Source organism: Cydia strobilella, chromosome 5, assembly GCF_947568885.1.
Source record: "Cydia strobilella chromosome 5, ilCydStro3.1, whole genome shotgun sequence".
Classification (NCBI taxonomy): domain Eukaryota; kingdom Metazoa; phylum Arthropoda; class Insecta; order Lepidoptera; family Tortricidae; genus Cydia; species Cydia strobilella.
In genome coordinates, this window is record NC_086045.1 from 7,442,210 (window position 1) to 7,459,965 (window position 17,756).

General features: G+C 39.8%; 2 protein-coding genes across 2 annotated transcripts; both read right to left on the reverse strand.

Annotated features, from left to right (window-relative positions):
- Positions 1-179: 179 nt before the first annotated feature.
- LOC134741760 (uncharacterized) lies at positions 180-1,341 on the reverse strand. Its single transcript, XM_063674652.1, has 2 exons — positions 1,300-1,341; positions 180-1,091 (listed from the first exon to the last, which is right to left on the reverse strand). Exons 1-2 carry the CDS (start codon positions 1,339-1,341, stop codon positions 207-209), a joined length of 927 nt encoding a protein of 308 aa, XP_063530722.1. The 3' UTR covers positions 180-206.
- A 566-nt stretch (positions 1,342-1,907) lies between these two features.
- Positions 1,908-14,803, reverse strand: LOC134741407 (small ribosomal subunit protein mS39). Its single transcript, XM_063674177.1, has 15 exons — positions 14,656-14,803; positions 14,390-14,569; positions 13,500-13,728; positions 12,527-12,750; positions 12,120-12,216; positions 11,296-11,457; positions 9,569-9,743; positions 8,488-8,618; positions 7,359-7,477; positions 7,190-7,274; positions 6,137-6,284; positions 5,295-5,403; positions 4,367-4,565; positions 2,987-3,162; positions 1,908-2,044 (listed from the first exon to the last, which is right to left on the reverse strand). The coding sequence occupies exons 1-15, from the start codon at positions 14,679-14,681 to the stop codon at positions 1,954-1,956; spliced, it is 2,151 nt and encodes a 716-aa protein (XP_063530247.1). The 5' UTR covers positions 14,682-14,803; the 3' UTR covers positions 1,908-1,953.
- Positions 14,804-17,756: the final 2,953 nt, after the last annotated feature.

Below are 17,756 nucleotides of genomic sequence, written 5' to 3' on the forward strand. Positions count from 1 at the left end.
CAATAAATATAACACATTATCAGATTTCAATGTGACTTACATTCTAAACATAGAGTAATCTTGCAACGTTGTCTCAAAATAAGAAACAACGAGTACATACATTATAATACATCTCATTTCTATGAACAACATAATCTCTCAATGGCAGGGCCAGGACAATAGTCCAAAAATAAAATAATACACAGTTGTATAATATCTATACCTATTTAAAATGGCATTTTGATATTATTATTAAGTTCTGTTACAAAATTATTTAACCGCGGTGTTCGGTAAGCAGCTCGCGAGCTTTCAACGAACTGATCCTCATTGTACCTTTCTAAAGTGATGCAGAACTGATTGGAGAACACGGTGCATCGCACGGCGCGCTCGCCCGGCACCGGTCGCGAGGGGCAGAAGTACGCCGCCTTCGCCGGGCTCTGGCCTTGGGTCACTGTAAACTTGTAGTTCTTACAGTCAATAGGCCTCGGGCGATGCGCTGCTGGCCTATTTTCGAAGTCAACATCATGGCGAGTATCGATTCTCCTGTTGCTTTCAATGTGAAAATCGTTCGCTTGAGTAGCGTTTGCTATGGGACACTTGTATTTGCCAGGCGCAGAGCACGCTCGCGTGTAACCGTTGAAAATTGTGGTCCCCGAGCACTTGAATTTGATGCCTTGGAAACGATTTTTGTTAGGGATGCATAGGATGTAGCCTTTACATCCCGGAACGTTGGGGTCGGCGATCCTTTCGTGTCTGTGGCAGCGTATCGTTTTACCGAAAGACGGTTCGATGTAGTTGTTAGTATTTTCACAAACATCGCTGGAGTCTTCGTTGCATATTGTGTCCGGGGGGCACAGAAACGAGGGCCCAAAAAGATTTGGTCCCTCGCACAGTCTCAGTTTCGCCTGCCCTTCGCACGTGAAGCCGTATGGGCCGCAGTCGAAATTCCTATTATTTAAAAATGGATAATCGACTCTTCTAGAATCGGTCGCTGCGCTGAAAATCTGAAAACAAACACAACCTTGGTGTAGATGTCGAGCACAATAACATGTAATGTTAAGGACAAATGTAATGTCAATGGGTAATCTGGTTTTACTAGTGTGGATTCCCCACTTTTATAAAGTTAGACAAGTGGTTTTAGATAACGATTGTGCTCTGGAAATTGAGTGCTCATTATGTTTACTTTTAGATTCAGCTTTGCAGTAGCTGTTTAAATAATGACGCTTAAAAGAGGAATGATAATGAATGAATGAAATGAATATACTTTAATTCAGACCATGTCCATATACAATTAAATAATAATAATAAAAAACGACTTACCGCAACCAGCGCAAATATAATGCACACTTTAGATGTAAACATTTTATGACGAATAAAAACACCTTCGGTTAAAGTGTATGCCGCTTTAGCGTTCAGAGCGCAACTAACGGTCGCAAAGTCACCAGCTTTCTTGTAAACTCTTCAGTGGAGGGCAATTAGCACTGTTAGCGCACAAAGGGAAATGGGTCCGTGTCAGTGGCGCAGTGTCACCGCGCATTGTTATTACTTCCGAAACTTGACAACAAACACACACTTTCATGTAAGCGTGACCCGGCGTTTGAAAGTGAGTCTTATATAAAGGTAATAATAATATTTTTTGCAGCTTTGTTAAACTAGGCTGCTCCAAATGGATTTTCAAAGGTAACAAGTCAGTTTTTAGAGATCGGTTTAGGTTTTAACTTTATGAATATTTGTCATGCTAAGATTTTTTGAGTGATTAGTTGATCATGTCCACAGACAGACAAGTATATGGATAACAAAGACTGTCAATCGTGTTTTTTAGAGGTATAATTTTATTATTAGTTTACTAGCATTTGTTAATTTACTCATAACTATCTATTGTCTCTAGGGTTTAGCTAAAGGTAAAATAAAAGATAATGTAATCTACTTATATATTTTATTAAATAAACTACTTAATTATACCTTAATGAGTGGTTATTCGTCGTCGGATGAAGAGCCACTGCTGTCCGAGCTGGAGCTCGACCTCGATGCGTCCCTCTCCCTCATTGGTGTTCCAGTCTTGGCCCTGAAATTAATTCACAGACCACTTCAACTACTACACGGAGCACCACATAATGCCTCCTCTACACTATCGGCGATGATCGTTGATAGGATCATCGTCTATCATCGGCAAGATCATCGTGCAAATATCCACATGATCGCCTGTACAACGCAGCCACCCGCGATTCCCTTTGATGCGTGCCCAAAAAACCGACAACTCACGGGTCGCAGGTGATCATTGGCGATAATAGACGATGACTGCCGACTTTTATTTTCCTGTCGATTTTTTGTTTGTTAGATTTATCCCCAAATTTTATTAAAATCTAACGGAAAAAAAATCGACTAGGTACAAAATAAAAATCGGCCCTGATACGTGTCGGGGCCAACCCGCGACATCCGGTTTGAAAGTGGCACGCCTTATCATTAGGCCACCAAACACCAACGCTTATTCAACCAATTTCACCAATGGTCGGTGACGTTATAGATGTAGTTAACGCTATCTCTACTGAGCTCGTTCACTTACCTGTACTAACAATGGCATTCTGTTAAACAAAAGCCATTATTTCTTTTGTGTCAGCGCGTGGCCTTCGTGCCTGCGCGCGTGGCCAATTGTGTGTGAGCCTCAGGCACAAAGGCCACGCGCTGACACAAAAGAAATAATGGCTTTTACAGTACATATGGTGCTACTTTCTCGCACTAGTGCGTCAAATAGCACTTTTCGTGCATATGTCGAAAGTTTAAAGGGCCATATGTACTGTAAAACGTTGTACGATACACGTGCGAATAGGTAATTCGCAACTCGTGTCGATTTAAAACACTCCCTGTGGTCGTGTTTTAATTTATCGCCACTCGTTTCGAATTTCCTCTTTTCCGCACTTGTATCGTAAATAACTATTGTTTAACAGAATGCCATTGTTAGTACAGGTAAGTGAACGAGCTCAGTAGAGATAGCGTTAAGTATACTCACATGTGGTAGGCCTCGGCGGCGACCGCGGCGGAGGGCTGCAGCGCGGCCAGGCCCCGCGGGTCGTGCAGCAGCCGCTCCACGTCCTCCCGCGGCCGGTTCAGCATCACGGCCAGCGCCTCCACCGACGCCGAGGCCGCCTCTTCGAAGCCGCACTCGGCGAGGTATGTCACCGCCGCCTATAAGTTGTACTAGTTATTAGAGTATCGCAGGCACGTACATGTCAATTAACAAGAGCTGGCACGAATGAATGAAAATATCTATGTGTGTATTAACTAATAAAATGGTGGCTCTGACTGTAAACCGATACAGGTGTCACTCATACAATGAAAGCTTCGTGCGTTCCATTCGTGCCAGCTTTCGTGAATCAACCTGCATCGAAAGATGACATTGAATTTTTGTAATAAAGAACCAGACAGCTCGAATCTGGAGTATCCCAACTGGTAAGTACCGGAGTACCCCCCACCTTACAGAAGACTACTCTAGGTAATACTAATACTAGGTACTAGTATTTAGTCTGTAGGTATGTGGTCCTAAGTAAGGTTTCCAGTGCTCCTAAGGAGAAAGCCTTGTAAGCTTGTAGGAGTTGTAGGGTCAGCAACGCGCGTGTAACTCCACTAGAGTTGCAAGCGCCCCTAGGCTGTGGTGGATGCCTAACATAAGGCGGGTTACACGCTTGTTTACCACGGTCGTGGTATTAAAAAAGACAGGTACACAAGTCAGACTCGCAAACTAAGACTTCCGTACATCACAATTTTTCACGCTCATACGTACTCCTGTAATCCAACTACTAAGAACTATTTTCCGTCTATTTTTCATAATTTAAACCTAGTAACCAAAACAATTTATCTTAATATCATAAAAAATATCTTTGAAATTCTCTCAACGAGCCCACACGATATAGTTTTTAAAACTTTTTTTCAATTTCCAATTTGCCCCCCAAAAGTAGCCCCCCATGTTTAAAAATAATTTATCTACTTTAGGTATCCGTCTGTTTGTGGTCCACCCACTTACATATGTGTACCAAATTTGATTTGAACTCAATTGGTCCAATAGTAGCAAATAGCTGAACTAAGACAGCGCTATACGGCGCAATATATTTTGTGCAGTCCAGCGTGTCCAGCACCACGTCCCACATGGGGTCCAACTTGTCCGGCACGTCAGAGCACATCGTAAAATGTTACTTACAGCAGCTACTGCCGGTTTCCCGATAGCGGCAATCTTCTTGGCGGTCTCGGAGAAGATCTCGGGGCGCGCGGGAACTCCGGCCGCCTCCTCGCGTCGCAAGCCGTCCAGCGTGTCCAGCACCATGTCCCACATCGGGTCCGACTTTACTGACACGTTTGAGCACATCGTATTATGTGTTAGGTATTAGTTACTCACAGCAGCAACCGCCGGTTTACCGACAGCGGCAGCCTTTTTGGCGGTCTCGGCGAAGATCTCGGGGCGCGCGGGAACGCCGACCGCCTCCTCCCGCCGCAGCGCGTCCAGCGTGTCCAGCACCACGTCCCACATTGGGTCCGACTTGTCCGGCACGTCCGAGCACATTTCGATGATATTGCTGAGCGCTGTAGCTGATAGTCTGTGGGAAATGGAGACAAGTGTAACAAACAGTTCTTGTTTAAATTGATCAAGATGTCAAAATTCAAAAACAGACAACACGAGCAGACGATTCAACGGAGCCACGCCGTTCTGTCGCCAAAATAGTGTAGATTTAAGTTTATGAAATTATGTTAGTCTATAAGGTATATGTACAATAGGCCTTGTTGTCTGAATCGAATTTTAAAATAAATTAAATAATCGAATTTAAACTGTTGTGAGACATACTAACATTAAATAATTTCACGGTTTAGACTCACTTGTTTTAGTCACTCGCGGGACATGTTTCGGAGAGCCTAGGTCTCCTTTCGACAAGTGACTAAAATAAGTGAGTCTAAACCGTGAAATTATTTAATGTAAAATAAATAAATAAAATATTCGACAATATTCTCTTTAATGACTTTTTTGAGTTAAAACAATTAAATTGAGTTAGTTATCCATTGTCTCAAATCTCAGTTCGTTGGTTAACGTTTTGATCGTCAAATACGTCAATGCAACGCTCTATTTAAAAGGCGTGCCCCCAGACTCAGCGCGTGTATAGTATGGGTAAGATCTAACGCAAAATTGTAGATTTTATATTGAATTGTTACATGTTTTTACAAAGGCAAATTTCCATTAAAAAATTCACACGGAAAAAGGGGTGTTAAGGTCCCTTGTTTAAGTTTTCCGGAAATAACTCGTAACACGGATTATTTTCCCTATTTTTACTCACTTCTGTACAGGCGAGCGCATCTCCCTGCTTTCCTGCAGCTCCTCAGCCAGCTTGCCGAACTTGACCACATCCGCTGCCGCCGCTCGCATCTGCGCCTTCACCTCGTCTTCTAAACATGCGTGTAATTTATATGTTATTATAAAGTAACAGTTTTCGTAATTAGGGCCTGGAATTTTGCGTGCGACTACTGACATATTTTAGAGAGAGCAGCGCTTTTTATCGATATATCGATATTATCAGTCTATTACTCTATCAATGCGGTTAATTTATCTAAACAAAATAACACTTGCGAGCAAATACCTACTTAGCTTATCAACTCATTATAAAATATAAAGGTATTCGTAATTACCTATACTCATTTCAATAAAGTAAATGAAACGGATTAAACTTTCCGATATTTCGAACTTTTTTTATCATCGACCGTTGAAAAGAGTACGTATCATCGGAAAGTTTGAGGTATTATTTAATAAAGACACAACTAAAAATAATCTCAATTTATCAATACCATTCATAAGCAGTGATGTTCTCTCCCTAATGGCTCTTCTACACTATCGGCGATGATAGACGATGACTGACGGGCACTATAGTGTAGAGGACATACTCGGCAGTCCCCGCCAGTCATCGTCTATCATCGCCATTGATCGCCTGCGAACGTCGGTTTTTTGGGCACGCATCAAAGGGAATCGCCGGGTGGTTGCGTAATGCGTTGTACATGCGATCATGTGGATGCTTGCAAGACGATCATCGCCGATAGTGTAGAGGAGGCAGACTTGTCAAAAGCCGCACCCAAAAGTCCGGGCCGTAATGATATTATAATCTAGTGAAGGAAGCTCGCCTCATACCCTGGTAGTGGTAGCAGTGGGCCATGGCGTCCAGCAGGCGCTCGACGAGCTTGGCGCGCTTGGCGAGCCCGAACACCACGAGCTGCGCCCACGCGCCCGCCAGCCGCCCGCCCGCGCCCGCGCCGCCCACCGACAGCGTCTTTATTATCTGTTCACAAATTACAAGGGTCTCATATAGGGACTCCTTATGTATCTATACTTAGATAGGTTAGAATATAATGAGCACAAAAATACTTCCATATTTATTTCATTACCTACGAATGAATATGTTTTTTTCACCTCAGCAGCTCGAACAAGCCTACTTTCGTCACTCCCTGGAGTGAGGAAAATGCGACTTTCCTCACTCCAGGGAGTGAAACAATGTAGCTTTTTAATTTAGTGAAGGCCATGAACTTCATACTTTTATTACATTTTTTTTATGGTACGGTACGGTCCGGTACGGTCCGGTCCCGTATCGTATCGTATCGTATCGTACATATTATAATACTTTTTTTTCTGTTTATTCTGTGTAATTCGAAATACATTTTAACCTTTAATATGTTCTCACTACTGAGGTGAAAAATTATGTGTGCAACACGAGAGCAAAGTTATTTTACATCTCGTGTTTTTGAGTCCCTCGCTATGCTCAAGATTCTACCTTAGAATCACTCGCTTCGCTCGTGATTCAATTATAGACTCTTTCGCTTTCTCGGGACTCAAAATAAACACTCGCAAGAAAAACCAACTTTCCTCTCTTGTTGCACAAATAACTATTGTTGATTAATTTGCGCATACCATTAATCTTTGTTACACTCGATGTTGAACATAAGCTTGTCTCTTTCTCCTTCGGTGTGCGGCAGCTTTTATTAGCACATGCACAGTTCTAGCTTGCCTAGGCGCCAGTGTTGGCCGAACGTTAATTGCAATTAACCAAATTAATTGCATTAACGTTTCGGCCAACACTGCTAGACGCGACTAAAGAGCAACTACAATTTGTACAATTTAACGCCTATAACCTATCTGGACTTTGTGATTATACTCATAAAATATGAACACTCATGTTTATAAACTAACCTCTTCCATAACGGACGGCTCGGGGACGTAAACGTTAGGAACTAACGTGTCTAGTAACGCCGTAGTTCGCTCGAATGGTGCGTGCCTGAGAAAAGGAACGTAAAGTAAGTAAGGTCCGTGGTCCTGTTTAACCGACACCGACACACATGACATGTTGTGACATGTTTACCTGCAGGCGACGGTAACGAAGTGTCTGTAGTAAATGCTCTCTTTGTAAGCGTCGCCGACCAGTTTATAGTTGTCTCCCTTCATCAGCAGTGCGTGCACTCTCTCTGCCATATTTATGTCCTAGAATAAATTGTATCCCATCAAAAACATTACATGTAAAAAGATGCCAGTCTCGCAACGCAATACTTCTACTACAAAAAAGTTTAGAGATGTAATGTGATACCAAGTCGGTTATTTTAGTCAGTGCCAGGGGGTGTTAAAACCGCATCAATATTAGATATCTTTAATTTTTAATACATATAATGACACTACCGTGCCCCCAGATATTATATATTTTGTTTTACTTTTCACAACCTTTTATTTAACTAGGCCGGTAGTTAATAGTCATGTTACTTTCGGTCAAAGTTGGAAGCGAAATTAGATTCAACTTTGGCTTTGAAATACTGGACATCATGCGATAATTATTATGCTGACTTCGAGATGATCTCATGATGGGGTGTATTCCCATTTGTCCCGCTGGGCACAGTTGGGAATAGGTGTTATCATACACCGATGATGGTGACCGCCGAACGTTAATTGCAATTAACCATTAACCAGTACAAATTGAACCGTAAGCCGTAACGGACGGTTACAGTTTACGGTTCAATTTGTACTGGTAAATCTTGTAACAAAATGGCCAGGCCCAGCTGGAAAGAGAAGAGCGGGAAGGCAAAGAAAAAGATGGGCAGATGACATTGTACAGGCTGCGGGAAAAAAATGGATGGATGTTGCCACCGACAAAGAGAGGTGGAAACAGATGGAGGAGGCTTATACCCTTGGGGACCACTAATGTGGGATAAAGCTAAATAATAATAATAAAAATTGCATTAACGTTTCGGCCAACACTCCGTGGACTAGGCGATAAAAAGACGCAACCACGTTGAGTTTGTGTTAATTAGAATAGTTTCAATGAGTAGTAGATGACTGTCGAAAGAACAGTACAGTCGGCGATAAGCTCGTCTCAAAAATTACATTTATGTAAAAAAAACTAATATCATTTATTTAAATTACACATGACAAAAATACATAATTAAAATTTTCAATGTCAAATGATAAAATTTGTCTAGTCTGTCGATTTTACTTAGATTTACCTGTAAGTGATCAGTGCACACGCCCATAGCTGTTATGAAGAAATTCGTATCTGTGGCTTCTTTGGCATCTAAACTCTCCCTCTTTTCCAAATCATTTAGAATCAGCGACAATATATCTGTGCGAGGTCCACCTGTAAAAAAATGGTATTTACTTTTTAAGGGTTGGCCACTCGCATGTCTTTAAAATATTAAGATATCAAAATTAATGAGATATTTTATTAAAGGAAGGTGTAAAAAAGTAGTTGTGATAATTTCACTGCGTTTTTAAAAACAATGGAGGTGATTTGCAAACTCGTCCATATAATGTCATCATTCAGCGTCTACAATATGATGGTACAATAGTTATTTGTGCAACAAGAGAGGAAAATCGCTTTTTTTTGCGTGTTTATTTTGAGTCCCGATAAAGCGGAAGATTCTATAATTGAATCACGAGCGAAGCGAGTGATTCCATGTTAAAATCTTGAGCGTAGCGAGGGACTCAAAAACACGAGATGTAAAATAACTTTGCTCTCGTGTTGCACCAGAGAAAAAAAAACTAATTTGTAATAGAAGAATGAAGTGGCAGTTCATGGCCTTCACTAAATTAAAAAGCTTCTTTGTTTCACTCCCTGGAGTGAGGAAAGTCGCACTTTCCTCACTCAAGGGAAGGGAGTGACCAAAGTAGGCTTGTTCGAGCTGCTGAGGTGAAAATTATTAACATACCTATCCCACCCCTGGGGTTTGTTGCATATTAGGTAATATGTATTATATTCTACCGCTTTAAATAGCTGAATGCAGCACAAGACTGTCCTCAATGAGTGTTGATTCAACACTGTTGAATGAAAAAAGTCCTATCATTAGTTTTCTCTGTCTCTCAAAAGCTTACGTATCTAGCGCATTTGGGATATAAAAAATAAACTTCGTTAGATCAGAACAACTTTTTGGCATCGATTTTTTTTTGTCTGTAAATGTCTGTAAAATCTGTAAATGCCAATCGAGATTACTTAAAAAGTTAGGCAAGGTCTCCTATGACCATTCTCTCGTAACAGCTACTAGTGCCCAATAAAAAAAAAACACCATGTATAGTGGTGAAAATTCTTACGTTCTTTACAAAACAGGCACAGCAGATAATAGTATGCCGACAAGCCCGGCTGGATGTCCAGTTTGTGGAACTCGGCGATGACTTGCAGCGCGAGGTGCTGCAGCGCCTTGCCCGCGCCCCACGCGGAGATGGACCGCAGGCAGGAGCTCAGGGTCTGCTGGTTTGGGGATATACCCTGCAGGACAATAATGGATAAATCAACTATTTCTTGTCATTTGTTGCTCTGCTCCTGGTTAAAACGGGGTAAAAACGGGACCCTTTTACTAAGACTCCGCTGTCTGTCTGTCATCATGCTGTATCTTACGAACCGCGATAAATTTTTTTTATTTATTTCAGACTATTAAAAGGTCCATACATGGTTAGCAAATATTACAATCTTATTACTAGTGTTAGTATCGTATAAAAACTAAAACTAAAAACTAGACGGCGAGTGATAGTTACGAGTGGCGAGTGGTAGTGACAGTTGAAGTTTTCACAGATGATGTATTTATGTTGCCGCTATAACAACAAATGCTAAAAACAGAATAAAATAAATATTTAAGTGGGGCTCCCATACAACAAACGTGATCTTTTTGCCGTTTTTTTTTGCGTAATGGTACGAAACTACGGAACCCTTCGTGCGCGAGCCCGACTCGCACTTGGCCGGTTTTTTGAACATTGGTTTATCTATTTATTTAAAAATCCTTTCCATTAAGTTAAACGTGGTACAACAGTTCTTCAGACGAACTGTGCTTACTGTGTTTATCGTCCCTTGGCTGACAGAACTTTTTATCATGGTGATGTGCAATAAGTGAAGTAGGTATGGCCTACATTGTTGAGAAAAATAGACATCGGAGTTTAGAATAGGATCCGCTTTCATATGAGACGTGCAAGCACAGAATAAGTAATAGTACTACCGTACAGAAAATTCACTCCTTCACAAAAGCCAGATTTAGGTACAAAATTATACCTACACTCGCCGCCTGCAAGCAAAATTGAAACTTATAACCGCGCACGAACCGTGAATCTTCTTTGCGCGCCGCAGTTTTATGACCGAGCTGCGAGTGTCGGCACGGGGTTGTCACTTGACAAGTTTTTGTACCTACACCTACTGATTTATTATTTTTAAGATAAATATGTAGGAATTACAAACGTTGATTCTGTAAACATAATTTTTTTTGCCGGAGATAGTATGTCTGATTCTCACGGAAGTAGGTATGCCACAGAAGAACTTATTCCTTTGAAAATATGTCGGGCAATATAGTCCGGAATTAAAAAATAATAATATTCTGCTTCCTTGTTCTTCCGTTTATTCAGACACCCGTAAACAGAACATTATCTTTTATACAGATTAGATCGCGATTTAGGTTTCGAAGCCATTGCGTATTTTCAATTTTGCGCGAGCGGCAGCCCACTGCCATACACCTGCCCGGGCGGTGCGCCGGCCAAATATACCTAAACTGCGCAGTGACACCCCCCTGGTGCAAGCACAGTTTGGATGCGCTTCGCACTTGTCGAAACGAGGCGGGCGCCATTTTGATGACGTCACTACGCGGGAAACTTTTTGCTATACATACTGTGTCCGTGCAGTTTTGGGGCTTCAATACCATCTCCATCAACATGCTAAAAGTTGTTGAGTAGCTCTTGGATACATACGACTCCAGAAGTGAAGTAAAAATGTCGTTGACATTTGGGTATACGTCATATATATATCATCGTATTATACTTTAAGATGATTCATGTGTTACCTGCTCAGCCATTTGCCTCAGCAGATCTTTCAGAGCGTCCATTCGGAGAGCAGCGCCCTCTTTGAGGAATCCGATACAACTCAACAAAGAGTTAAACACATCAGTGGAAAGTGGGATGCCTTTCTCTAGCGCTTCTTGATATAACATGTGAGCTCTTTCGGCCTACGGAAGACAATATTAGTTGATATGTATTTATTTACATATTTAGTAGTAGTATTTATTTACATATTTAGTTTACTTTTTAGTTAATTTTAATGTAAATTGATATAAATTGTACTGAAATAAACTCATATAATATTTACATATATAGCATAGAAAAAACATACTTATATCTAGTTGTCGAAATGGATGCAAAAACAAGCATGCTATCTCTGAGATATCATGTTTGAGAACTGATTCTCATCTTCAAGCATTTATATTGATCTGGAACGTCCCGTTTCCGATAGAAGCTCGTCATTTAGATGGTTTTTCTTACATAAATAGCATGTTAGCATAGAGATTAAGTTCCTGGCAAAGCCATATCAACATGTAAAATCGAAGAAGAAAACTTACTGAATCATATGTAAAAAATGAAAAATTTAATAGTACCTGCTAATAGACGTACGTACGTATCGAATCAGGACCTTGCTGCCGCCCGAGGCATGTTCGCTGTACGTCTGATAAGGACGCAGATATGGGTTAAAGCATGAAACAAATATGTGAACCGGGCGAAGGTCGCGGTTCGGTACATACGTCTTTTAGTTTTTAAAAGTACGCAATAGTGCCTGCGCTAGAGTGATCTATATAAAACATATTTGCTTGGTTTACAAGTTTAAAGGATTTACCTGATAGTATTTTGCCATGCCCTGAATGATGGCACAATATGCCTCTGGGCTTTTGGGTTCCATTGATGTAAAAATTTTGTCCGCCAGGCCACCCAATCTATTGTGAAACACATATTAATTTAATACAAAAAGATTTAAGAGAATAATTATAAGGAATACTAAATAATCGTTTAATTTTTATTTTAACTAAAATTATGAAAATTCAAAGTAATAAACACTGGAAAAAACATACACTGGGTTCAACTGTAGCAACACAACATGTGTCGCTTAACTTCAAACTCAGGTAAATCCATTCGACCCTCTCAGCAAATTTCTACCCTATTACCTTTTCTTAATACCCAAATCACATAATCTGACAGATGGATTTACCCGAGTATTGAGTTAAGTGCCTCACATTTCTCATTTACCTCCAAGTAGCGGCCTGTCGTTCTCTTGCATTTGCAGAGAACCACCGCTCTTCTAACCACTCAGTAGAATCCAGCTCCTTCTCGTTGCAAAAGCAAAGCAACTGCAAGAATTCCAGTTTGAGCTCCTCACTCACTGCTTCCGATCCCCCAAGCAGTTGGAACACTTTTACTGAATCTTCTAAAAGAGCATTCCTTATTGTGTATCTTAAATCTTCTTCTGTTACCTGTAAGGTCATAAATATCTATTAGTAATTGAATGATAAACTGGAAGTTAATGTGTAGAACTAGGGCCGACATCCAATTGGGTTCCATCTGTCCATTTAACCTGAGTTTGAGAGGGAGGAGAGCGCAAAGTCAGGATAAAAAAAAAACATATGGGCAAAACCAGACACTTTTTGTGTCAGGGGTATTGCTACAATTTCTTTTAAACTGAAAATGAGTTTCTATGATGTCAGACCATCCAACAGACATTTGTCTATGGTTTTTTGCAATACATAATTTTATTTTCGTTATTATCATAATTGTTTTCGTAAAACTCATCATTTATAGTCTTTATCTTTTCAAATGACTTTTTAGTCTCAGACGGTAATCTGTTAAACAAAAGACATTTGTCTCTTTTGTGTGTGCGATCGGCCATTGTGTGCCATTGTGTGTGAGCGCTGCACGCGCCATGGCACGCGCTAACACATAATGGCACACAAAGGCCGTCAGCTCGCACAAAAGAGACAATGGCTTTTGTTTAATAGATTACCGTCTTAGAGGAAAAAGTCATTTGAGAAGATGAAGACTACAACATTTTTAGAATCACATTTGTTATAAACTGAAATAGAAATACATTTGTTGCATACATAATTACGTACATATGTTTGTTTTGTTAGCATGGATATAGGATAGATAAAAACTAATTATTGATTAACTGTTTACTGATTCTTGCATTCTTGCATGATAAACAAAATTTTAATTAAAATAATACCTTGCTCTCATCTGTGTAAATAGGTTTTGGCGCAAAGGCTTCTATTCTCGGATCAGCATTGAAGTATGGAGTGGTCATCTTGCCTGGGGGGTCCCACTGGCGAGTGGCAAACAGGTCTGAGTGCTGGTCTCGGATCCAAGCTGCTGCTTTACGGCCAGCTTCCGCTGACAATGCGTAGGCTCGCTTACGGTAGTTTGACAGTGGGATGAGGTAAGGGTCATCATGGTATCTGATTTATAGTAAGTACGATTAAATGTTACATTGTACATGGTTCCACATGTAAAAATTTGTAAATTAGTAAGCACTTATGAAGGGCTTTAATAATACTGATGTACTGAATAATTTAACAACAGTATTGTCAATGTCTTGTCTCGTGGAGGAATATGGGAGAGGCCTATGCCAAGAGCAACCAGACAAGACGTCTGCTTGCGGAGAAAGGCTAGCAGTAAGCAGTAAGTTGTCAATGTCTTAGTTTAAAGTTTTTAAAATTTTAAAATTTATTTATAAGTCTTTTTACAATAATTGTATATTTATTAACCCTTTGAATGCCACAACTATTATATATAACCCACCATCTTAAACCTTTTTGGAATACATTAATGCATATATTACACATGTCTTTGGAGATCAAAAGGTTAAAAACCTTTACAGCCATTCTAGTTGGTAGTGACTTTGCCTAGACATTTCATTTAATTTTGGTAAGGGCATTTGCTATTTAATCGTTTTATAGTTAGTTATGAACATCTCTACATTTAAATATCTATATATATAAATTGTCTAGTAGCCACAACACAACTCTTACCGTGGGTGGGACTAGTTTGATCTGTGTAAGATTGTCACATAACATAATATTTATTTACAAATTGAAAGGTTTATTTGTAATAGCTTACTTGTAATGAGCGGCTGTGGGGTCTGGTCCAACAGTGGCTGCTAAGGCCTGTAGAATATCAGTAGGGCCTCTGGGAATACGAGGCGGAGGCGATATCCCGTCACTAGAGGTAGTCTGCGGTACCCGCTGACCTTCCACCACCGACGAGTAACGGCACAAACACGCTAACTTTGACCATTGCCTGAAAATTTTAATACAAACACATAAATAATTATACAGGCAATCCATAACCTATAAATAAGAAAGGAATTAGAATATGAAACAAACCTTTGCATGATTATGTTTGAGTACATTTTGCGTCGATAAAAATGATTTATTTATACGTTGTTATTACGTACACTAGTATTATATTAATATTAACCTTCGTAGATATTCTTTTGAGTAATTCATAACTTTGCCGGAGGGAGCTGTCAAATTTGACATTTGATTTGACACTTTTGATAGCCAAGGCATGTGCTTTTCTTTTTAAATCGGGGCGTGGGTTCTTGTATTATTTGAGCTGACAAAATGCTCTTGCACGTGGCGTATGTAATCCGTACAAAATAAGGCAACAGCCTCAGCTTAAGTTATTATTCTGAGGCAACAGCAATATAAACCCGCCCACTGACTATCAGTCTGCCAGACGATATCGGCCTGTCAGTTAGAACAAAAATATGACAGTTCCGAACAACTGACCCCCCTTAAAGAAGATTTTTTTTTTTATGAAATAGGAGGCAAACGAGCAGACGGATCACCTGATGGTAAGCGATTACCGCCGCCCATGGACACCCGCAACACCAGAGGGGTTGTAAGTGCGTTGCATGAATGCAGAATGCGAGTCCAGTGCCTTGAGCATGTGCCAGCAAGAGGTCACATGAAAATGAGGGCTAACGCGTATGAATTCGCCGCTAGGGGCGCTAGTGTAGATGGTGGTCTTTTCCATAGTTCGAAATGTCAAATGTCACTTGTCACTTCAATGACTGACAGCTGTTCTTTAGTCTTTTGGACCACCATCAACAGAGGCGCCAACTGGTGAGCAAAAAAACGATAGCCCTCATTAAATTAAATTAAATTAAATCATTTTTATTTCGTCCAACTAGGATCATAATTTACATAAAATTATAACAAACATAAATCTAGATTAAACTAAACAAAATTACAATAATTACAAAAATAACATATCAAGTACTAACTTATAGTTTGTCAAAGGACTGTCTCATTTCAAACATAGACAGAGAGAATCATACTATCTTTGTCTTACACTAGTACTAGCACACAAAAGAAAAGGACGAGTAGTTTTTTGTTCTTATTTACTGCCAATTTGGTTTGACCAACTATATTACATTTGTTTCACTGTAAAAATTGGAGTGTTTTATAGCGGCAACAGAAATACATCATCTGTGAAAATTTCAACTGTCTAGCTACCACGGTTCATGAGATACAGCCTCGTGACAGACGGACAGACAGACAGACACACAGGCAGCGGAGTCTTAGTAATAGGGTCCCGTTTTTACCCTTTGGATACGGAACCCTAAAAATGTAGGCGCGAAGGGATATCGTCCCATAAAACATCTGAATTTCGCGCCTTTTTCTACTGATAAGATTTGCTTGACCAACATAAATTGTTTATCTTCATACGAAATATCACACTTAAATTAACTCATAACTTTAAAAACACCAGAGATAGGAAGGTTTGAGCTTTTGGTGTTTCATTGATCAACATAATAATATCAACAACTTACCCTACAATACCACCTCAAGTCTAACACACTATCATAGTACCTAGCACATGTGCACGTGTGTCATAAATATTCTATCGTAATGTACCTAACTACTTACATTCAACCTCGTATTCAATTACTTAACCTACTTAGAACACGAATAGGTAAATATAAATAAATAACTAGGTATAGGGACATTCTTACACAAATTAACTAAGTCCCAAGCCCAAGCCCAAGGAGGCTTGTGTTATAGGTACTCAGACAACGATATACGGGTGATCAATCCAAATGGGTCAGTATGGAGGTCAGAAACTGATAGCGAAATCTGTTCTTAGGAACCATGGCGCATGGCGTCGATTTTAGTTGATAATAATGACATGTAAACTTTTTTTTAAACTCTCATACATAACCGGGAATCGAACCTGGTCAATATTCTTTATGTATATAATCGGTATTTGTTTGTATAATTGATCCTGAAATTTGAATAAAAAATTAGAAAAAATTGAATGCCATCATCATTTTCCTCGCGTTGTCCCGGCATTTTGTCTCGGCTCATGGGAGCCTGGGGCCGCTTGGCAACCAATGCCAAGAATTGACGTGGGCACTAGTTTTTACGAAAGCGAGACGCACGCCCTTACCGCTAGGCCACCAGCGCTTTAAAAAAAACAGAATGCCAATAAGGCCTAGTGTCCCCTCTGGGTTGGAAGGTCAGATGGCAGTCGCTTTTGTAAAAAGTAGTGCCCACGTCAATTCTTGGGATTGGTTGCCAAGCGGACCCCAGGCTCCAATGAGCCGTGGCAAAATGGCATTAAATTTTTTCAAATTTTTTATTCTAATTTCAGGATCATTCATACAAACAAATACTCACGCGATTACAATAATGAATATTGACCAGGTTCGATTCCCGGTTATGTATGACAGTTTAAAAAAAAGTTTGAATGTCATTATTATTAAATCTAAAATCGACGCCATGCGCCATGGTTCCTAAGAACAGATTTCGCTATCTCTTATAGTTTTCTGACTTCCCCCTACAGACCCATTTGGATTGATCACCCTGTATACATATATAATATAATTACTTAAATACACAGAAAAATATAGAAATATATAAATATAGTTGGTCAAACCAATTTGTCAGTAAATAAGAACAGAAAAAACTATACTTATCCCTTTCTTTTGGGTGCTGTACTAGTGTAAGACAAAGATAGTATGATTCTCTCTGTCTATGTTTGACAAACTTTAAATCAAGATTTATATTACAAATTCATTTGAATGGATTTTCTTTGCAATAAGAAGCGAATGCTCTGCTTTTCTAGACAAATTGAAAAGTTTTAATCAACTAAAAATATTACAGCAAGAAAGTACCTAAAGTCAATGATGCTCACATTGCGTAAATCGGTTAGATTCAAAATATGCTCTACAACATTTACATTTAGATTTGAAACGGCTTTAAGAAGAATTGTAGTCAGAGGCTAAGTTGGCTGCGGTTATTACGACTAGATGAAAGTTTTCCAACGCTGCCTTTATTGTGGACTTACGGACTTAGGTAAGTAGATATTCCTTTCATTGTCTCGGGACTGAGGTCGTTCGCTCAGTACTATTCTAATTCCGCTGGCGAAGATTCATTGCACTTGGTCCTCACACAAAACAATTTGTATTAAAAGCTTT